A 24,346-nucleotide genomic window follows, 5' to 3' on the forward strand; every position below is an offset into this window, starting at 1 on the left:
GCAAGATTGTCCACAGCACCATTACTTATAATAGTAACAACCTGCAAACAACAGAAATGTAGAAGGGGCCGGGAAGATGGCTCAGTGGAATAAGTGCTTCCCTGGCAAGCGCAAGGGCCTGAGTTCAATCCCCGGTTCCGAAAAAAAAAAGAAATGTTGTAGAATTGGTACAGGTACATCTACATAGCAGAAAACTATATACTAAAAAAATGAATAGCTGCTTCACACAGAAATAAATATGGTAAATCAGATATTAGTGATAAGAAAAATAAATCTGACAATAAAGAATACATAGTATTTACATAAAAACCAAAACAAGCAAAACAAATCTATAATCATCTTCTGATGGTGGTTCCTTCTGGGGAGTAGATAATGATTACCAAGGAGAAAAGGAAGGTTCTGGGATGCTTGTAACGTTCTACATCTTTCTTTGGTCATAAATTTATTTTAAAAATAAGTTTAAGAACCCACATGTCAGGCCAGCCAAATAGCTCAGCAGATTACAGTGCCTGCTCAGGCAGACACAGGAGCCGGGAGTTGCACTGACACTGCAATTGAGACTGGGTGTGGTGGCTTGTGCCTGTCATCCCAGCACTTGGGAGGCTGTAAACAGGAAGGTCACTATGAGTCCGATCTATACAGGTTGACCCTGTAGACCCTACAGACCCTGTCCTAAACACAAAAATAAATAAATAAATAAAAGAAAAAACCCACATGTCATTCCATACTAGACAATGTCCATTCAAAATGTTTATTCAACACTAACGCACTCCTGCAGTTTTGACTTGAAAACTTTACTAGTCTCAAAAGTACTTTCACATATTGTTAGCTAAGTAAGGCATGTGATATTTAGCTTAAACTTTAGAAATCTTTCAGATAAATAAGACTTACTGACATGGGTTTAATAAATTGTACATGTATCTGTTAGATACTAATGATGATAATGAACTTCCATTTTACCTAAAGGATCCTCCTTGGTACTCTTCAGGTAACAACTTTCCATCTCGTGCTTTCTTGGACAGAACCTGAGAAACACACAAAAACAGCATGACAACAAAAAAGGTTACACAGTAAATTGTGTTACTTTAAATATTTGTTCTCTGCTGTGTCTTATATTTTGAGTTTTTAACATGATTATATATAAATTTTCTCTAATAAAATTTTAATAAAGAAGTTAGAACAGCTAACCTAAGAAGCTTCATAATAAAGCTTCTTAAATTATTTTTCAAATTCTGTATTTACCCTCTGCACTGATATTATGTAGAATACTTTACTTTTTTCTATATATACAAAAATGTAACTGTCTACTTTGCCTATAAGGGTTTTACTCTTGTAAAATAAAAATATTAAAAGAAGCCACTGTTGTCAATCTATTAGGTTTCAAGTAAATTATTCAATGGCAACCAGAAACAGCCACAACTTCATAACTAGTGTATGAGTTTTAATCCTTCAGTGTTTCCTTTATCTACAACATACATAACTTCAGACAATGGTACAGAAAACACCAGAATGCTGTATTGCACTTCTTAATACTGTATGTGCTGTCAGTATGCACAGATGATTTTTAATGTCTGCACCTTCCACGTGCGGCGATGCATACCTGCAGCCCCAGCTTCCTATACAGCTGAGGTTGGCAGATCACAAATTTGGCCTTGGGCAGCTTAGTGAGACTCTGTCTCAAAATTTAAAAACAATTTTTTTAAAGGTGGAGGGATGGGGATGTGGCACAGAGCAAAGGCCCTGGGTTCACCTTTTGACACCTTTCCCTTAAAAAAAGAAAGATTATTTTAAAGGACTACATCTATCATAATTTTCTTCGTCACTTTCCCAGTGTTATAATTTGGTTTACTGGTTTCTCTTGATTTCAAATAAATTTTGAGACATGAAATTACAGTGTCCTCCTACAGCTACATTTCCTAAGCGAGCAAGTCCAATTCACCCTGCCACAGGGAATGTAAGAATGAACTAACTTCATCCAGCTTTTAGTACTGACTTCTGAAAGTGTACAGACAGAGGACAGATGACACTGGGAGGGGCAGCAAGAAAAGTGAGTTGGCCTCTTGGTTGCCCTTGGAGTTAACCACACTTCTGTTTATCTTTGGAATGCTTCAAAAGCAAGAAGAGGACAGAGACTGAGTCATCATACATTAAAAATTAATGATAAATTAACTTGTGAGGGAAGGGCAGGAAAAAGTGAAGTCACTGTCATTTGGGTAGATTAAATCTGGGGTTGACTTAATATTTTGTATTACGCAGCCAAAGCAGGCGCTATGACAATCACAGCTAATAATTATTTAATACTGAATCACAGACTTAAAATTTTTTAACACTAAAGCTACAATTGATTTCAACATATTACTGAGACTCACTGCTAGCTGGAATAATTACAGATTTATACTTTTTGGATATAGGAAGAAAATTATTTGACTTTTAAGTGAAAAATGAAGAGATGAGCTTTCACTGAGTCTTTGGAATATCAGAAATAGAACCTACAAATTCACCTTTTCAACCTTAAGCAATACAACTGCACAAATGACCAGAATGGATATGTATCATGAAGTCTACAAGACATTGTTTTAAAAAGCACATCAACATGGCCTCATATGCCACCATGCTGGAACAAATAAAACATCAGAATTCATTCTGAGAACTAGTTTCAATCATACATAGTAGATACTATAAACAAATCTCTGTGGACTGACTGTCAAGACCTCCTCAGGTTATTCCCACCAATCAACTCTAACAAGCAACTCGAATATGTATAAACTTCGAGGAGGATCACTGGTTCTGAAGACTCCTAGTTCTCACTGAGATCTTCTGGCACCTGGAATTTAAACTCCTGAACTTATTATCTTAAGCATCCAGCTAAATGGATGCAGGAAGATGCCTAGTAAATAATTCTATTTTGCTTGCTTTGTTAATTCAGTCAAATTTTTACTGGCTACTTAAAAGGCAAATTGGCCTCTGCCTTTTAAAGTCATTATAATTAGTGAAGAATCAAGCATAGCATGGGAACTAAGGCTTTTTACTGTATTACTGTACTCAAAGAATAGATACTTGAGCTTGCTTGGGCATGCCTTTAATCCACACACTGACATCCTTTGGGGGCATACGGGATCAAGAAGTAAATGTATAGAAAAGTGTTCTGTACTAGGCATCTATTAGATGGCTTGATGGGACGGATCTACAAACATTGAAAAATTTTCAACAAAATCATTTTTATTTAAAAAAAAAAAATTCACTGAGCAATTCCCATATTTCAAGCAGTCTTCCAGAACTGGATATATGGTAATGAACAAGACAATCAACCTCTGACAGTAGGGAACACCAAAGAACCAACAAATAAACGAACAAGGTAATTTCATAGATTAATACACTTCTATTGAATGACAACAAAACAGAGTGATGAGACAGAATATGAGCACCCTATGTAAGTTCTGCATTGCTACCAAGAGCCCAGAGTTCAAGGTCTCTGTTCTCCAAGCCCTGCAAGGTTGCTCCTGCCCCACCTCTGCACTGCGGTGCTCCTATATTGCCTGCTACAGCCGCAGCCTCATACTGCCACTTCAATCTCCAAGCTTCTTTCTTTATAGACCGCTCCACAAATCAGGTCTCTTTTTTCCTGCCCTTTGTGTTCCAGCCATGGCTCTCAAGTTTCAAATCACAAGACTGGTTTTACAACACACCAATACCGGTTTTCCTTTTTTTGCTATAGTGAGTCAACTAATTACAGTGCGTTTGGTCTAACTGTTCACTGTTCAGCTATGCTTGACTTGTTCATTTCTTGAAATCTGGGACTTGCTTCCCAAATATTTTTTGAGTGGGAACACTACTGGTTTTGGGCAAAACTCACCAATACAGACAAATATGATTTTATAATTACTATCTGAAAAGCAGCCAAGGCTAGTGCTTGGGACACAGGCTCAAGTCTACAATCAAATTATTTTAACGGGCTCAAGCACTGGCTCTATCACCTAACAGATCTTATACCTCAGCAAGCTGTGAACAAATTACTTAACTTTCTTTTTCCTTATTATTTACCAACATGATACCGAATTATTATTTTGTGCTCAAGAGGAGGACTAAAATGAGTTAATACATAAAAGCCTACAACCGAAGCTGTAGAGTATGCCAGCTGCTACTGTTATTACTATTAGTATTATACAAAAATCTTTAATATTCTTTAAACAAAATTATAAGATTACATAAATAACTATATTTATAGGATAGAGCTTTTTATTTGCCATGCTGGAGAACAAATACAAGGGCCCATGCATGGTAGGCAAGCACTCTTTCACTGAGCCACATCCCCAAGGCCAGTACTACATTCGTATAGGAATTAGCTAGATTAATTCTGTCTGGTCTGAAGTGGGTTTTATTTCTAGAATTAAAACAATTCAGTAGTTTGTCTCTTCAATTATATAAGTGCTACACTATTTAACCAGCCATACTACAAAGCTAGATATAAAAACAGCAAGATTCAAAATGAAAAAATGACACTCTTCCATAAATGGAACATTTCTTGTTTACTGTGTTTTTGTAGTAGACATAAAAACAGGATAGTAAATACTTTCATGACTAAGAGACCTATAGCTGCGGCTGGATACCCAGGTGGATGCTGTCTCCTGCACAGTAAGAAATTCCAATATACTCTTGAGTGATCTGAACAGAGCCAAAATCCGTACTGGATATGAAGGACACATACAGTTCAAGTTTCTCACTGATATGTAAGCATTTTTCAATACATGATAGTCCACAACTACTAAATGAACATTATCTTTGTGAGGAATATCTAAAACATCACAATTTCTAAGTAACACCGAATGAGACAAACCATCCAAATTTAGGGTATTTAAAAATAAGTAATGTTTATACTGCCCAAGCCATTTCAGAAAAAAAAAAAAAAAAAAAAAAAAAATTGTGAAAAAAACCAGATCCATACCCCTCTCATATACCCCATGACTCTCCTCTCTCCTTTAAACCAGACATCTGAGTACATCTGGCTGAATAAGCCAGTCAGGCACACGCTTCTCCTCAAGTCTTGGCATGCCTCTGTGTCTTTAGTCCTTCTAAATAGAACCACAGTAGTTAGAACCAGAAAGGTTATTATGCTTTGTATCACATGACCAGTGGCTTGGTGTCACATAAGAGAGACTTCCCCAAGAGAGACTTCATATAAGAATGCATGTGGTAGGGCAAACCAAAACCTCTTATTTGGTATCTAGGAGAAAAAGAAAGACAAAAGGTGGCAAAGAGAAGGAGGAAAAGGGGGAGAGGGAAAGAAGGAAGAGGAAGAGGGGGGAAAGAGGCAGACAAAACAAAAGGACAGATGAATGGTGGGAAAGCTAACAAGATTAAATGAAGCATTAGCACAGTGCCTGGCATATCAGAGGACTGAGGTTGGAACATGAGAGAAAGAGAGAGAGAGAGAGAGAGAGAGAGAGAGAGAGAGAGAGAGAGAGAGAGAGCAGAAGCATGGAGGAGCCAGAGCCTAGCAAACCCGAAGGTGCTGGCAGTTCAACTCAATGTAAAAGGTGGTGTTCAAGGGCTATCGGAGACAGCTATATTCCCAAGGCTCTGACTGTCCTCCTGTTGCTATGAGGCCCAGCTGGGGGAATGCTGAAACTGTCCCACTAGGTTCTTCTAGGGTGAAAAAGAATTCTAACATAGCTGTTTGAAGAATTATGTATTACAGTAGCACAACTCTAAAATGTCTAGGATCATACAGCCCATCCCATGATGGTTAAATTTTTAAATTTAATATACATACATTACATACATGAGAATTTTAGCTCTATAGTTGAATTTACTAACTCACATACAGTACTTTATGCTTTACAAGCTATTTCGACACTTAATCTCAGCTTAACTGCCCAGCAACATTGAAACAGTGTATGTATTAGTGCTGTTAAAAACAATTCACAAAAGGCATGAACAATAGCCCCTGTATTCACTTTCTAGTTCCAGTAACTGGTCAATCAATCTCAGTTCTAAGACACTACATGGAAAATTTCAGACACACACAGTAAGTTTTTAATTCCATGCTGTTATGAGTAGAATTATAAAATCTTGCCCTGATCTGCCCAGGATGTGAATCATTTCATTGTCCAGAGTATCCATGCTGTATTCCCTACCTGCCAATTAGTCACTTAGCAGTTGTGTTCAGGTAATTCTCCTGTTACTGAAAAAATGGCCCCAAAGAACAAGAGTAATGATGCTGGCAATTTTCTTAAAGTTCACTGTTACAATTCTATTATTAGTTAATATTAATCTTTACTCTGCCTAATCACTGATGATATATAAACATGAAAAAACACAATACAAACAGGATTGCTTGAGGTATCTATTTGCAGGTCTTGCAATATATCCTCCATGAACAAAGGGGAGCCAATACTATTACATCCTGCTAAAACAATCTATTACTTTGACTTTTGAATTGGTCAAACTAATACCACCTTTCAATTAAAAAAAAACAGTTGCATTTTTATCTACATAAACATATCCTGCAAATCTTTTCAACAACAACCTAAAAAGGTCAATTCTGATAAGTTGCTTTTCAGTTGTTCCTCACTCTAAAATTCCAAGTAAGCTCACTACTGATGGGTACATAACTTTGTAACTGTTTTCTACCACTGAACATAATCACCAGCAAGAATCTTAAAGTTTCCAACACAAATACTTCAAGACCTGGATGCTTCCACCCCTGAAACATCCTGGGAAATCACTGTGCTCCTGCTTATCCAATGCAGCATTTTTTGGTGAATTAGGTTCTTTCACCTGTGAGCTTCAGTAAACGCTTTCTAAAGAATAAAGTACAGGCAAAATTCTGAAATTGTAACTGCTTTTAGTGGTCTCAATTTTACAGAGAATCCCTGGGCCTGCCATGCAGTCCCTGCCCCTGGGGCACCGATATGGCAATTGAGACTGGGCGTGGTGGCACATGCCTGTAATCCCAGCTCTTGGGAGGCTATAAACAGGCAAATCACTACACGTCCAATCTAGTAATGAGACCCTGAACACCCTGTAGACCCTTCCCTAAAATATAAAAAAAAGAAAAAATTTATAGAGAAAATGAATACAATAAACTTTCCTAAGAATGTTGGTCCTGAGGTCTAGCCATTGTCATTTTTGTAGAAATGCTTTCACTTCAGCATCTGTGGGACTGAATTCTGGACTCTACAAGTTTATATTTCTAAATTTTATGAGCATTACATTTTCTTAGCATGGGTCATACCTGGGTAAAAATTTAAAAGCCTACATACACAGGTGAAGATCACTTGTAATAAATCACACACTGACACACAAACCCCCCGACACTGTGACCAAACCAGATCAAGACTATCAGAAAGTAATTAGAAAATCTATCCTCACATTTTGAAAGTATAATATTTAGGACATACCTTTACAGAGTTGGCAATTTCCTGCACACCCTTAGCTGCAGCATCTTTTATGATTGGTGTAATTAAACCTTTATCTGTTGCCACAGCCACTGAAATGTCAACAGAGGGCATCTGTTTCGGTCCCTCTCCATCCCAGCTCACATTAACACTTGGCATTTGCTAGAAATAAGGAACAAATGTTACTGAAGAAGCAGCTTTAGACCAAGGTGACTACAGGTAAACAATTTACATTATTATGCATTTTTAAAAGTGAATATAATTTGACAGAAAAGTAAACAAATTTACTTGGAAAGAATGATTTGGATCTGTGTTATCTGTGTTTGGGAAGGACACTTAAAAATATCTTTTTTTTTTTTTTCTTTTTTAAGCAGACTTCTTTTATTAATCCTAACTGCCAGAAGATAGTTAATGCTTGTTATACATCCTGACTCCTATGATGACAGATAGGACCTTGAGGGGAAGAGGGAGCAGGAAAGGGTATGATATTCAATCACATTCCTTTGGCATGAAGGAAGTCTGAGTTTTTAAGCACAACTTTGGAATACATATTAATAAGCCTTTAGCAAATGACTCTCTTGTTTAAAAACATATTCCTAAGCTTCAAATATAGCACACTATAATATATATGCACATATGCATGTGACATACAAATAAACATCGAAGTATGAAAAGAACAGAAGAAATTATTGAATGTATTGATGTTGCCAGATATCAAGGATAAAATAGTGTTAAAAACAGAAATTCAAAAAACTCATTTTGCATTTTGAAAATTGTTTTCTACAAAATAAGATCTAAGCCTCCCATTATGTCCCTGCAACATGGCAATGTACAATTTCACCTGCTCTGCCTAATTTTACTTGTGATCATTTCCCTAAAATGGATTTGCAACTTTATGCCAACTACTCACAGGCCTGCTCACTTACGCTTAGGACTACCTCCACATCTACTTCAACTGCTCTTTAGATTTCTTCATCTTTTAAGGCTCAGATCATTCATTCATTGAACAATACCAAAACTTCAGAAAAGACTGAAAAAACAAGTCTGAATGCCTCAAAAAGTTTTAAATTCTTTTATTCTTAATTTTTAATTTATTTATTTGGTACACTATGCAGCTCAGACTCATAGTGATCCTCCCGTTTCAGTGATGGGATTACAGGCATGTACCACTGTTATGGTTTATGTCTAGTTGTCCCCCCAAAGCCTCATGCAGTCATGGGGTGAGGACTTCTAGAGTTTGTGTTAACTCATGATCCACTGGGATTATGTGTGATCCAAGGCTGGGATTATGGGTCTTAGTACTGCTGGGACTACCCATAGGTGGGTAAGTACTGGGAAGTACCCATAGGTGTGAGTACTTCCCCTACCCTGGGGCAGGGGATTTGCATTACAATGTAAGGTGGGGAGAGAAGCTAGCTGCTTGAGCTGCTGCTACCCCTCCTTTGCGCTCTTGCTCTTTGCCACCACCATGAAAGGTTGCTTTCTGCTGTGTGCTGCTCTGCATTGGACCCAGCTGAGTATGGACTGAAGCCTCCAGTAACTGTGACCTTTCCTTCCTTCATTTTGAGTGTCGGGTATTTGTCCCAGCAACGAGAGAAGAGTAACTAAGACAGAATTTGGTACCAGGAGTGGGGTCGTTGCTGTGGATAAACCTGACCATGTGGATTACAAGCTTTTGGGAATGGCTTATGGGAAGAGATAGGAAAGGTTTGGAGATGTCCTCTACTTGCGAAGAGCTGGAACAGCTTCGGCTGTTTTGTTTGGGAGATTCTGGTCAGAGCTCAGACCAGAAGACTGTCTGGAAGCCAGCCTGTAAAGACCAGGCTGAGGAGGTTTCTGCTGGTAAATACTGTACTGGTTGTTGGACTCCGGATCATTTGTGTTTTGACTTAGCAGAAAAGTTGTCTGCGTTTTGCTCATGCCCAGAGACTTTGCCTGAGACTGAGTTTAAGCATGGCGGACTGATCAATCTAGCAAAAGAAATTTCAAGGCAGCCAAATATTGGGGCAGTGGCCTGGTTGTTACTGGGGGCTTTTAGCCAGATTTATTTTGAGAATCAAGAGCAAAGAGCCCAAAAGGATGATTTAAAATGTTGTGAGTTTGGCCAGAAAGGAAGCTCCAGGAAAGCTGTGGACTGTGAAGACAGAGCTGAGAGGATCTCCATTGCAGAGAAGGAACAGGAGAGTAGAAAAGATGTCCCCAGGGCATCACAGGAGGTGGCAGGTTCTTGCCCTTTACAGCCTAAGAATGGCAAGGATGAGGGACTTCATTTTGAGGAGAAAGCTGCAGAGCCCCATGTTCCAGAATGGACGCAGCAGCCACACCAGGTTCCAGAATGGAGGCAGTGGCCACATCAGATTGCAGAATGGCACCCGCATAGAGAATTTGTTTCTCAGAATCAGGGTCAGAGTGCTCAGCAATCCAGGCACTCGACCCGTACAGCCAAGAGGAAACCCTGGCTACTGCTCCAGCTGGCAGCAGCCCTTGGCATCATCCACGTGGCTTTGGTGGCTGTAGGTGCATGCAGAATGCAGGACTTCTGAGGTTCAGAAGGCTTCTGCCCCAATTTCAGAAGAAGGCCTGGGAGGCCAGGCAGTGTGCCTGAGAGGGCAGTGTGTGAAGCTGTGAGTGAGAAGCCTACTCACTGGAAACCTCAGAAGTTTGAAAAAGCCAGGAATGTGGATGGTCTAAGAAAAGCTGCAAAAAGGGAGCAAAACAGGCCGAAGAGAGAAGCCATAAGAGCTACCAGCAGAAGTGCCATAGGGGTGGAGCCATATAAGGCCTTTGGAGCTCACAACTTATCGCAGATTGCTTCAGATGGTCTACATGGAACTGCAGGACTTACTGCTGGCTTCTGGACTTGTGTTGGTCCCAATGTTGGTATCCTGCTGTGTGTACCTTTTGGAATGGTAATGTTTATCTTGTGCCCTTAAATGTTGAATGTGTTTAACTTTTCTTTTGTACAGGGGCTCACAGCTAAGAGTTTGCCTTGGATCTTGAAGGAGACTTGGGACTTGGACTTTTCAGTAATATTGAAACTGGTGGGACTTTGGCAACTCTTAGAGATGGACTAAAATGTATTTTGCACAAAGGGATGTGCATGAGACTTTGGGGGTCCAGGGGTGGAAGGAAAAATTCTGTCTTAGTTACTCTTCTCTCGTTGCTGGGACAAATACCCGACACTCAAAATGAAGGAAGGAAAGGTTTATTTAGCTCACAGTTACTGGAGGCTTCAGTCCATACTCAGCTGGGTCCAATGCAGAACAGCACACAGCAGAAAGCAACCTTTCATGGTGGTGGCAAAGAGCAAGAGCGCAAGGGAGGGGTAGCAGCAGTTCAAGCAGCTAGCTTCTCTTCCCACCTTATGTTGTAATGCAAATCCCCTGCCCCAGGGTAGGGGAAGTACTCACACCTATGGGTACTTCCCAGTACTTACCCACCTATGGGTAGTCCCAGCAGTACTAAGACCCATAATCCCAGCCTTGGATCACACATAATCCCAGTGGATCATGTTAACACAAACTCTAGAAGTCCTTACCCCATGACTGCATGAGGCTTTGGGGGACAACTAGACATAAACCATAACAACCATCATGTCTGGTTCTGCTGGTCAGCACACCATGTGGTATGGGGGATAAAACCCAGGTCCTTGCACTTGCCAGGTGGGTGACTGGACTGCCGAGCTATCTCCCCAGACTGGTTTTAAATTCTTAATAAACATTTGTTAAGTAAAATAAAAATAATGGAAAGAACAAAATCCAAAAATATTTATAATGGAGCGTATCTGACAAAATAATCAAAATAATTTAGTGAGAAATGTATTAAAAACCTAGGCAACATGGCCTGACTTGTATCTACAGGAAAACATCATTATAAATCTTATTTATAAATAGAATTTAAACTATAATTCAAGTTTGCTGACCAAATATTTCTAACCAGAATGAACCTTAAAAAATATGTAATAAAAAAATAAACTGAGAAAACAAATATGCAATAGTAGCGAGACAGAGTTTAGAATAAATTCAATGAGAACACTAAAAGAATTATAAAAAATAAATGTAAATATTTTAGGAAAGTCTGGGAATCTAGATGAAATAGGTGGTTTTCTAGGCAAATATAGGCTTCCATAATTAAGAGAAAGTTGAAAATTAAATAGACCCATATAGTTATGAGTCTAGGCTCAGATACTGTACTGGTAAATTCTATAAAACTTCTGTAAGAAAAAACTTTTGTATTTAATTAAAATAAGCACAGATAAAGAAAAAGCAAAAAGAACTAAATGTATTTAATAAAGCAGTTTTAAGGGGCTGGTGAGATGGCTCAGTGGTCTAAAGCACCTACTTAGAACAAGCTTAGCAAAGCACATGGACCGCGGTTCAATCCCCCAGCACCACATGCCAGCCAGCCCCGCCCCCAGGCGGGCTGAGCTGGCCACACACACACACACACACACACACACACACATAAATAAAATAAAATAAATAAAGCAGTTTTAAAATTAAACAAAAAGACTGGCTAACATGAAATTTAAATTATAATTATTTTGGTTCCTAATATAAATTATACAATGAACTATAGCTAATGATCTTTAGAGATTCATTTAAGGAATGGAACAATGAGTCACAATTAGAAAATCATTAATATAATTTAAAACACTTGGCTAAGAGAAGTCCTATGAAGATACATGTTCAAATGACATGGCTTTCAAGCTTGTTCTTTTCTGAGAAATAAAAATGAATTCATTTACCCATACTGTAAATCAAAGGCAGCAATCCTGAAAATAGGCTCATTAGAGAAAGAGGTCAGGAATAGGAAGGCAGGAAACTGAAGTTACACATTTACACCTCCTACCTGTCACCTCCACTTCACCTGTCTTCCTGCACTCTACACTGGGTATCTATTAGGTTCCTCAAACTCAACATATCCATTACCAAACTCGAGCTTTCCTCCTTAAAGCTGTCACTCTCCCAGTTTTCTCCGTCTCAATACATGGAAAAATCCACTCTTATCACTGCTTAGGCCCAAATCCATACTTCTTCCCTGAATGCCCACAGCAAATCCATTAGCCAATCCTACTTGCTGTGCTTCAAGTGTAATTTAAACCTCCACTTCACCCCAGCCCACCACTCTCCCCTGGGTCACAGTCATGGTCATCCTCTGCAGCCTCCTAGACAGTACCTACTCCTACCCTGGCCTCTTCCCACAGCCAACAGAGTAGTCTCTCCATTTCTTTCAAAAGTAAATCAGACCACAACAGTCCTTTTTGCTCAAAACTTTCCAGAAGACTTCTGGCTAATTTATCACAAAATCAAACCAAACCATCTCATTTCCTGACTTGTCTTACTACACCCTACACATTTTACATCCTCAGTGCTGTCTCTGGGTAGCATGATACACTCTTCACAGCCTCCATGTTTGCTGGTCCCTCGGCCTAGGGTGCTCTTCTATCAGTAACCTACTTGACTCATCTTCTTTAGTCTGTTTCCTTGGTCACCTTGTCAGAAAAGCCTCCTTTACTTTTGAAATCAGCACCCCAGCTATTTTGGACTCTGCAGATTGGAGCTGGCTGCTCCCTCAAGGCCTCCCATGTTCTCTGGGGCATTTCAGACTGGCTGGATCCAGGGTGTGTGAATGTGAATGTGGACCAAGGGTGTGTGGTGGCTAAAGTACCCCACTGAGGAACTGGTTTCGCACCGTTCTGTGTTGGCAGTGGGAATGCCCACGCCAGGTGTGCCTCCCCAAAGTTGTGTAGCCTGGATGGGATAAAAGTGAAAGGGAGACCTGCCTCAATGCTTCACTTCCCCGCCGCCTGCCTGCTCTGCCACAGACTGTTTCTCCACCATGCCAGGCCTCCCTGCTGTGGAGCCAGCTGACCACACACACATTGCAGCCTCCACAAACTGCATTGGAAGAAGCTTCTTCTCCTTCAATGTGGGTGCTGGGTATTTTGCCTCAGCAATGAGAAAGTAACTGAGACAGTCCCTTATTCTGCTGGTTTTTCCTCCTTAGCACCTTTATCATCTGACATAATTGTTTTCTCTAAGATAGAAACCCAAGAAGAGCCAAAAACTAAGTAGGTTCCTGTTTCTTTCTGTATCTCTACTATATATTAGCACAAGATAGAGTCAATTGACATTTGTTGAATAGTCGTTATATTGTTATGGTTCCATTAGGAGCCCTTTGGTCTTGGTTTCTTCATCTGTAAAACAAGGCAGTAAGATTAAATGATATTTAAACAAAATTACGAAATTTTTGTAACTTAAAGATCTATACTTATTATAAAAATCCCAAGACAGGAGACTTTTAGAAGACAAAAGTATCTGGCAATTTCCCTCTTACCTTAAGAGTAACAGCTGCTGCTTTGATGATAAAATCATTTACTGACACTTTAATGTCATCTGAAAGAAAATTAGCACATTAAAATCACTATTAATGATAAAGGTTTATTTCTAAGGACTGGGTGGAGGGTAGAGCTGATAGAGAACATGCCTAACATGTGCAAAGTCCTGGATTCAATTCTCAACATCAGACAAACACACAAAAATAATTTCTGAGCCTTGATTACAGTTTTTAAAAAGTACTCAGATACCATACATGAAAGCTTGAAGGATATAACTGCTATAAACAGAAAGAAAATAACCCATTCCTCTGTCTCTAAAAGCAGAAATGATCTCTGTGTTGTGTGCTGTCAGGAAGTTCACAGGAATAATTTTTTCCCTCATTGTCTTTAAATCCCCTTACTCCATGCATGCTTCAGGAAACTGATTATGTTAGAAGAGTGGTACATGTAAGTACTTTAAACAACTGCGTACATATATTTGCAACAAATATTCAAAATACTTTTTACTAACGTTGTTCAACAAAAGACCACTGCATAAAAGAAGAAGCTGGCTTTCTAAACCAACATGACAGGATATAGCAAGTGCCAAAGATAAAGCAATGCTGGCACAGGCCCTACTGCAATGAATAAGATGAAGTTCTCTGTCTCAATTTATGGTGAATCCATGTGAACCAATTTCCTTCTAGCATATATAGTGATTTTAAGATAAATCTGGGGTTCCAATCTTTCCCATGGAGATGATCATAACTTGATTTATCCTTTTCCCTTTGCCAATGGGTATGAGGATGTATGGAAAATATGAATCATACTTGATTCTTCAGAGCTTATAGAAAAACACATAAAATCAGGATCTAGTCAATAGTACATGGCAAGAAACACATATCCTGTTACTACAGCATCATCGTATTTCACATGAAGTAGAGCTCATTCCAAAAGTATGCTGGAGATTAGAAAGAGATTAGATGGAATTACCTCCAATAAACCTTAATTACTGCCAAACTGTCACAGTATATGTTGGCTGTATACTATCACAGCTCTTCTAATTCTGATATCCAGAAATATATAAACATTCTGGTTTATATGCTTAATACTCCTTTTGGAACAGAAATATAAATGGAATTCCAGTATTCACAGACTTCATGACAACAACATATAAAAGATTTTGGTCTGCTCAAATCCAAACAGGTGAACATATTTTATGAACACATTCTGTTTACCCTGCACGGCTCTCTCGGCCCGCTTTTCATTTTGCCCCATCCATAGTACACAGAGAAAAGACCACAGTCACGTACTGGCTGTGCATTCACGTTCCTAGAAACATGATTCACAATATCAAACAGCTAGAGGCTCCTCAAGTATGAGTCAAGGAGTAGGTGACGGAGCATATGTATAATGGAATAAAATCGCATTACAAAGGCTATTCTGACACAAGGTATATCAACATGAATGAACTTTCAAGACTTACACTAAGTAAACCAGTAAAAGGACATGTACATCAGGTACTTATAATAGCCAAGTTCACAAGAGCAGAAAGCACAGTGCGGTGGTCAGGGGCTGGAGGGAGGGAACGGGGAGCGCATTTCACGGGCGGCATCTCGGTTTCATGAGGTGAAAAGTTCCCTGTGATAGATGGTGGAGATGGCCACAGAAGACTGTGAGTGTGCTTAGTGCCCAAGGAACCTACTGTACACTTAAAATGGCAAATTTCATATATGTACATTTTACACCATCACAATTTTAAAGGGAAAAAAAAGTAGAGAAAGAGAATTTTGCAGACAAAATTTACCAGACTTGTTTATTAGGAATGATAAAAGAAAGTATCTTAGACTATAAAAAAAAAGTATCAGAAATAGGAAAACTATAGATAAATATAACAAAACTTTCCTCCTCACTTAAAAATGCTTGAAAAGATAGTTGATTTGCTAAAGCAAAAAATATTACACATATATTCTGGCTTACACCACAAAAAAAAAAGAAGTATAATGTGGCAATAATAGCAAAAGATAAAAGAAGAAATATAAGGATAATGCAGAAAGTCTCCTGCAAGTTGAAGATAAACTGTGGTAAGTGTAATATTTACACTGCAAACCCCAAAGGAGCCACTACTAAGAGGGGTGGGGTATGAGGAGATAAAATAAAAATAAAATGCGATCATTAAAAAATACCAATCTAAAAGGCGACAAGAAGAGAAAAAGGAAGAAGAGATGAGACAACTAGACATGGAAGAACAAGGTAGATTTACAAACATTAATTAATGATAGATTTTCGACTGTTACATTAAATGTGAGTGATCTAAACACCTCAATACAGATTGCAGAGTTGAATTATTAAAAAAAAAAACAAAAAACAAAAAACAAACCCCACAAGAACCAACTATAGTTATACCTTGATGCTTGTCACAAACTCCTTCAGGTACTCATGATAAGTCCTGAAACTGGTTAAGTACTAAATGATATGTTTCCCATCAAAAAAATAAACTAGGCCAGGGAGATAGCTCAGCGGTCTAAGCACCTGCCTGGCAAGTGCAAGGACTCAGGTTTAATCCAGGATACCATCTGCTATTCTGGCCCAGGACCTTGTTGGCCACTGAGACTGGGCATGGTGGTGTACGCCTGTAATCCCAGCAAGAGGGAGGTGGAGACAGGAGGATCACTACAAGTCTCAGCTGCACAGTGAGACCCTGTACCGAATAAATAAACAAACAAACAAACAAACAAACAAAAAAACTAAACTAAAAAGTTCTGTGAAGGTTCTGCAGAATTTTCACATTTTACCATGTTAATATTAGACTTTTACTGGATTACACATAAGTTTTCTGGCTCTGTGGCATTTCCCATAATCCTTTTGTGATCCACGATTAACATTTAAAAATGCACAGAAGTCTGAGATGGTGACAATGAATACTTGGGGTTGTGCTCTTTTTCTTTTTTCTTTTTTTTTTATTTTTTATTTTTTTGTATTTAGGACAGGCTCTACAGGGTGTACAGGTCTCACTACACAGATCAGACTCCTAGTGATTTTCCTGTTTTCAGCCTCCCAAGCACTGGGATTACAGGCACCTGCCACCATGCCCAATCTCAATCAGTTTCAGTGCACACTGGAGCCGGGGCCAGCACTGCATACTGGGGATTGACCCCTAGCCGCTACACTCTGTCTAAGCAGACACTTCAGTCCACTGAACTATCAGGCCAGCCCTTGCGCTGTTCTTGAGTTACTATGAGACTGAAAAAAGTGCTTTTGCTCATTGAAATGTGGTAAGTACAGAGCTACTGCTATATATGCTATCTACAAGAAACCTACTTAAACATGAATATTAAAAACATAGGAAAATAAAATATCCTCAAAATTACAAAACAAACAGAGTTCCTAGTAACACAGGTAAAGGCAAAAACTGGTGAAAATAAAATCACAGAAAAAGTATAGAAAGGTAACTAAACCAAATATTAGTTCCTTAATTTAAAAAAAAAAACAAAACAAAACCCATAAGCATTTAGCCTGACTGATCAAGAAAGAGAAGACACAAATAAGTAGTACTTCAGATGATAAAAGTGCCAAAGTATAGTAAGATAATACTGCGTGAACTTATGCCAATAAATGTAGCATCTCATGCAAATGACACAAACATATTTCCTAAAAGACATTATAAAAATATGATTCTAAAATACAACAACAACAACAAAACCCTCTCAGTAACTGAACATGTAAGGATTTCATAAGGACAATTCTAGGCCTAGACAATTTCTTAGATGAATTCTACAACCAATTAAAAATGAAATAGCATCAATTCTATCAAAACTCTTCCCAAAAGAGGAAAAAACGTTTCCTAATCAATTCTGAAAGATTTCATAAGGGCCAGTGAGATAGCTCAGTGGACTAAGTGACTACTTGGGCAAGTATAGAGACCAGGGTTTGATTTCAGGCACCATATGCCAGCTCCACCCCTGGGCACACTGAGACTGGGTGTGGTGGCCACACGCGAGTAATCCCATGCCTGGGAATGCTGAGAATGGAGGATCACTAGGAGTCTGAGCTGCACAGAGGAGGAGAAGGGGGAGGAGGGGGAGGAGGGGGAGGAAGAGGAGGAGGAGGACGAGGAGAAGGGGGAGGAGGGGGAGGAGGAGGAGGAGGAGGAGGAGGAGAAGGAGAAGGGAGGGGGAGAGGAGGAGGAGGAGGAGGAGGAGAAGGAGGGGGGGAGGAGGAGGACCCAAGAAAAGACAGGACAGTGTTTTTCACATGCATAGGTGAAAAAATTCTTAACAAAATTATAAAGAAATGAAATCAAACAACATTTGATACAGATCATAATTAACTGATTCAACATTTGAAGTTAAGATTAGTATTACTATGTTAACAAACTGAAATAGAAAAGATTATCTTAAAAGATGAACAAAACTGAGAAAATTCACCATGTATTCACTCTCTAAAATTTGAGAAATTAGGAATGGAATTTCCTCAACTTCAAAAGGAGAATCTAATAAACACTTAACCATTAATGTTAAAGACTGAATGTTTTCCCTCAAATTAAGAACAAGTAAAGAATGACTAAATGCTCCACCTATATTCATCACTGTTACAAAAGCACAAGCCAGTGCAGTAAGGCAAGAAAATGACGTAAAAAACAGATCGGGGCAGCTGCCCCATACCCGGAACAACAAATCAGGGAAGGCAGAGCCCCAGCCCCGGGGGCTCCTAGTAATGGGCCAGGGCGGGAGGTCCATGGAGACTGGGGAGCGCGCTCGCCTCATCCTCATTCTCGTCCTCCAGCTCCTGCTTCGCATCTGACGCAACCGGCAGCAGCGCTGCCGCCACATCCTCTGTGGCCACCCGGTCTTCCCACGGATGTGAACTTCGTGGTGGGAAGCCAAGTTTTTAAACTACCCCAATGGATGCAGACAGTGATGTTGCATTGGACATTTTAATTACAAACGTAGTCTGTGTTTTTAGAACAAGATGTCATTTGAACTTAAGGAAAACTGCTTTGGAGGGAGTGAATGTTATTTATAAGCGTGATGTTGGAAAAGTATTAATGAAGCTTAGAAAACCTAGAATTACAGCTACGATTTGGTCCTCAGGAAAAATTATTTGCACTGGAGCAACAAGTGAAGAAGAAGCTAAATTTGGTGCCCGACGTTTAGCCCGTAGTCTGCAGAAACTAGGTTTTCAGGTAATATTTACAGATTTTAAGGTTGTTAACGTTTTGGCAGTTTGTAACATGCCCTTTGAAATCTGTTTGCCAGAATTCATGAAGAACAATAGACCTCATGCCAGTTATGAACCTGAACTTCACCCTGGTGTGTGCTATCGGATAAAATCCCTAAGAGCTACATTACAGATTTTTTTCAACAGGAAGTATCACAGTGACAGGGCCCAATGTAAAGGCAGTGGCTACTGCTGTGGAACAGATTTACCCATTTGTGTTTGAAAGCTGGAAAGAAATTTTATAACTCATCACTTAAATTGGTTAGAATCTCTAACTGAGCACCTTTTAAAACCTGCTGCACATTGGACTCAAAAGGAAAACTGGACCAACAGTAATTGAGGAAAGAGACTCTTTTTATTCACTCATGGCTACAATGTAAGTGCCAGTCCCTTTGGATTTTATTTCAGTCTTCGCTGTAATATAAAAAGGAAGTTTACAAGACATGATATTGCTGCTTTACAAGAGGACAGTCTACTTATTTTCGCAGTAATTCTCATGTCCCCATAAGCAGAGCTGTCACAGCGTGCACTACCTTAATTTGTTTTATTGTTGTCATTGTTATTTTTTCCAGTTTGAGCTAATGTGTTTCATTTGTGAATAGTCTTTTACATTTTTGTATGCTGAATATGGGCACCAAAGAACCTGTAAAAGTTATCTTTTCAATTGAATGTGCACAAATAAAAGTTTGGAAAAAGAAAAAAAAAAAAAAAACAGATCGGAAAGACAAAAATAATACCTTTACACTAAAAGTCCCTATGTTTCTCGGCAACTTTTAGTTTTTGGGAAGAGCATTATAAATTTAATAATGTGAAATGCATTTTGAAGAAATATATAGCTCTAACTTGTATAAACCATAATATCTAACATATTAAAACCTAAAACCTCAGTTTTGGATTTCAAACTTGCTAAAATGTCGAGGACAACTTTGTTCAGATATCGTATCACAAAGCATTCAAAATTAACAACTGTTTAGCCTAAGCAAGTCATTCATGTGTCCTTGCAAACAATTTACATATGTGAAAGTTAAAGCAAAAAAATACTTTAAGCCTACTTTTGCTTCAAACAACAATATCCAGCAACTATTTGTAAAGCTTAGTGTGTGGCAGAGTTAGACTGAGTATTTGCCTGCTGAATGAATGCTAATGCAAATTATTAAAATGTCCTAAAGAGATTCTGCAATAAAGCAAGGCCGAACATAAATCCCTATTCTGCAAAAAGGTCATATATCTGTGATTTATTTAATACAATGGAGTCAATTTATTTCCTATAGGAAAACAAAACCAATTCTTTTTCTCTAGTATTAAAACATAGCTAAAGCTGGCCAGATAGCTCAGTGGATTAAAGCACCTGCTTAGGCAGACACATCCTTGTCCCCCCACCCCCCACCCCGCCATCCACCCCAGGCGCAACTGTGACTGGGCCTGGTGGTACATGCCTGTAATCCCAGTGCTAGGGAGGCTGAAAACAGAATCATTATGAGTCTGATCTACGTAGTGAGACCCCATAGACCCTGTACTAAGTACATAAAAAAAGGATTAAAACATATCTAGAGTATAACTGAATTATAAAATTAAAATTAAAAGCTACATAATATACACTTAAAGGACTTCATATCAGTTTACATATACGTATCAGTTTACATAGGTGACATGTGGTAACATGGAGTAATTTCAACTTTACTAACCTCTAACCAGATCTTGCCTAACTTTTAAAACTGCACCAAGGTCACAGCTGGCTGTGGCATATGCGTGAGGTATAGTACTTTTAGATTCAGTTAACCTCTTGGCAATAACTCTTCGAATATTGCTAGCAGGGATTTCAGTGAATGTGCCCTACAAGAAAACAAACAAAAAACACAGCAATTTATCCATCAAAACATAAATTGGACAGAGAAAATAAACAACAACTTCCTAAGTGAAATTCTGGTTGTGACCTAAAAGATCAATACAGGAAAAGGACTACTAAAAATTTCTTCATATTAAGCGTGGAATAGAAGAAATCTGAGACGCCTCTGGCTTTACCAAAGAAATCAGTACCACAGTTCACAAATGCTTTTGTCTTGTCAATAATTTGGTTCACAAACAGAAGTGTTTAGCCAGATTTTGTTTTTTGGGAATTCCGCATTGGGTGATGAACACAACCGTGGTGTGGCCATCTGCATGAAATGAATTAAATTCGTGAACTAAAACACCAGTGTACAATTTAAAATTCAAGTTTCCATTATAAATGGGACACCTCTTACTATATTTAAGATAATTTAGAAAAACAAATCTACCAAGTCATGATTAATTCCCTTTACAAATGTGTCTGAGTACAAGTCTACATACATATTTCAACACATACTACATATGTATTCTATATATACACAAATGCAACACAAAACAGATGCAAAATCTCTAAGCATCTTCTGTTACAAACAACACTTAATAGAACTCAAAGCACCCAACAAAACAAGTCAACTATAAGCAATTCTTATAAAAACAGCATAAGTATTAAAAAGATAATTTAATATAGTGGATAATTTGCCAAGTTACCTCTATTTTGGTTTGTAATCTGGGAAAAACAAAAATTCATAAGTATCTTATTTCCCAGGAGCTCAAAATATAAAGTCTGACTGAAAGAATATCTTCCTAAAACTGAAGGCTTTTCCATTCTATTTCCTGACCTTCTTTCTCAAAAAAAGATGGGATATAAATTCCAATGAGCTCCTGAATTCTCCTTCACCTTACTTTGGGAGAGGATTACAATCAGCTAAGGATAATATAAATCAGCCAAAGGTATAGCTGATATTTAAAAATTAGTGATCTTTTTTTTTTTTTTTCAAAATCAAATGATCTCTTACATTAGCAAACTGTTTGAAAAAATGGAAATCTTTTATACGCTGCATTACATTTGAAAGGTTTATCCTAATTTGAATAACATACTTTTAAAGATCTGCCTATGTGTAATAAAGCTTTTGCATTAAAAATCACTAATATACATTAAAAATGTTTCCTATGAAATTTGTGTTTTCAATTATTTTGAAATAGTATAATGAAATGCATTTCTCCAGTAGTTAAAACAGTGTAGGTTTACTTTATTACTTTTTATTTTTTAAGCGCCAATTTATTCTTAAATAAACATACTTCTTTTCAATGGGAAGTATAAGTGATGTAAGAGGCACTAGGGAAAGAGACATGGAGAGAAAACAATGAATAATTTGAGAACAAACATCAGCTGTTACAGTACACATGGCTAAGAAGAAAAGCATCAGTCTACGGAGCTCGTGATAGGGAGATTATCAATCTCACAGTCAAAGAATAAAACATAGGTGTAAAAAGGAACTAAGGTCATCTACCAATTATTATATACAAGGAAAAGATGTGAAAAGTACCATGATTATAGCACAGTAACATGCAGTACTGAGACCGTACACACTACAGTACATTTAAAATCAAGTCATAATTTCTCCTTAGAATTTAATGCTGTATGAACATGTTTGTGCTAGGAAATCTACAAGAAAAGCATTTGGAGAATTATTTCTCATAAATGTATAAGCCACTACTAAAATAGATTGATAAGGGCTGGGGAGATAGCTCAGCAGTCTAAGCGCCTGGATGGCAAGCACAAGGACCCGGGTTTGATCCCCAGTACTGTACACATGCCATTCTGGCCCCGGAACCCTGGGCATGCTATGCAGACCACCGAATCCGGATGTGGTAGTACATGCCTGTAATCCCAGAGTTGGGGAGGTTGAGACAGGAGGATTACTATGAGTCTGAGCTGCATAGTGAGACCCTGCATAAAATGTTAAAATTATTTGTAAAATACACAAATTCTTTTTCCTTATCTGAAAAAAACAAAACAAAAAAACATTTTTATCAGAGGACATTACCACAGCATTAGGCTGGCCAGGAGTTGACAGTGGTGGGATCATTGGACGTGGATAAGATGGCGTGGCAGCAACCTGCAGGCCTACAGACACTGTGGGAGTGGAGGGAGGAGCTGGGGCTGGCCTGGCGTCTGTAATCTTGCCTGTCTGTTTCAATCTGACCAAGTTGAGAGCATCTCTGGAGGTAAGAACACATTAGATAACTGCAGTTAGCAATAAGGAATGTAAGACAGCCTTAGGAAATGGAGGCGTGATGGGAGGGGAAGACACACACAGAAACACAACTGCAAAGCATACGATGCAAATCAATTATCTGAGCTAGAAAAGGAAATCTTTTTCCTACATGGTCTGCTGATTCTCATTTATCAAATAGCTGTGTGTACATTTTTAATAGCTAATAATTTTATCAAAGTATTGAGTACAGATAATTTTTAAAAAGAAAATTAAGTCTTTTTGTTGGGCATCGAGTGTCATTTGATAAGAACAATTCATTAATTAAAGCATGCCTTCATTCTTTATGCTTATGAAATAATTTTCATGTAGCATTCAGAAAGTACAAAATTTACTGTATTGAAGGTTTTCATCAAGCTATTTGCTAAAGTATTATTTATTCTAGTGCAAACAAATAAGCTTTTTTATGGCCAGAAAATTACGTCAGTTTTAATTTGTTCAATATGCAACCAGCAAAACCTAATAAAAAACCAAGCTCACTGCATCTATTAAAATGAAGAATAACTATAGATTTACCTTTGTATTACTCAAAAAAAAAAACTTTCATTTCATAAAGAATAAACTACAACATATGCTAAATCCTTAATTCACTGTACTAAGCTACAATGGGGAAAAGTAATGTATTTTCCTAAACAGCCTTTCAGAAAGCCTATCTTTTTTTCTTTTTCAGAAAAGCTTGCCTGTCTTTTGAGAGAGGGTCTCACTATGCAGTTCAGGCTGCCCTGAACTCACTGTGAGCTCAGCCACGGCCTCAAACTCACAGCAATCCTCCTGCCCCAGCCTCCTGAGTGCTAGGATTATAGGTGTACACCACCATGCTCCAGTTAGAAATGTGTGTGTGTGTTTTTTTTTTTTTTGTATTTTAATACAGGGTCTAGAAGGTCTCACTATGTAGATACGAGTTGTAGTGATCCTCCTGTTTTCAGCCTTCCAAGCATTAAGATTACAGGCACACGCCACTATGCCCAGTCTCAACTGCCATCTCAGTGTGCCCTAGGGGCAGGATGGGCACAGCAGGTGCAGGTATTGAACCCTTGGCTCCTGCGTCTGCCTAAGCAAGTGCTTTAATCCGCTGAGCTATTTGGCCAGCCCTCAACATTTCTTAAGGGAGGTTTCATATAATATAGAAAAAGATTCAGGACAACACAAATCTAAAGACAACTTATAGTTTAAAACACACAGTTCATATTTTAGTATTGTTCTGATCTTGGCATCGCCAAATCAAAACCATAAAGGGAGACACTTAGCACCTACTGAGCATATCTGCCTTGACATTTATGCTCCAGCCATACACTGTCATCTATTCA

At 38.4% G+C, this 24,346-nt stretch overlaps 1 protein-coding gene and 1 pseudogene across 1 annotated transcript in view; one reads left to right on the plus strand and one right to left on the minus strand.

Moving 5' to 3' along the window:
* Pdhx (pyruvate dehydrogenase complex component X) overlaps positions 1-24,346 on the minus strand; it is a 76,002-nt gene that overhangs the window by 2,479 nt on the left and 49,177 nt on the right. The window contains exons 6-10 of the mRNA XM_004627049.2: positions 22,812-22,986; positions 20,622-20,769; positions 13,737-13,795; positions 7,401-7,559; positions 961-1,025 (exon numbers count right to left, since the gene is read on the minus strand). Coding sequence (XP_004627106.1) covers positions 961-1,025; positions 7,401-7,559; positions 13,737-13,795; positions 20,622-20,769; positions 22,812-22,986 — 606 coding nt within the window. The remainder of the gene's footprint in view (positions 1-960; positions 1,026-7,400; positions 7,560-13,736; positions 13,796-20,621; positions 20,770-22,811; positions 22,987-24,346) is intronic.
* LOC101591053 lies at positions 18,496-19,442 on the plus strand (annotated as a pseudogene).

Source organism: Octodon degus, unplaced genomic scaffold (genome assembly GCF_000260255.1).
Source record: "Octodon degus isolate 3935 unplaced genomic scaffold, OctDeg1.0 scaffold00018, whole genome shotgun sequence".
Taxonomy (NCBI): domain Eukaryota; kingdom Metazoa; phylum Chordata; class Mammalia; order Rodentia; family Octodontidae; genus Octodon; species Octodon degus.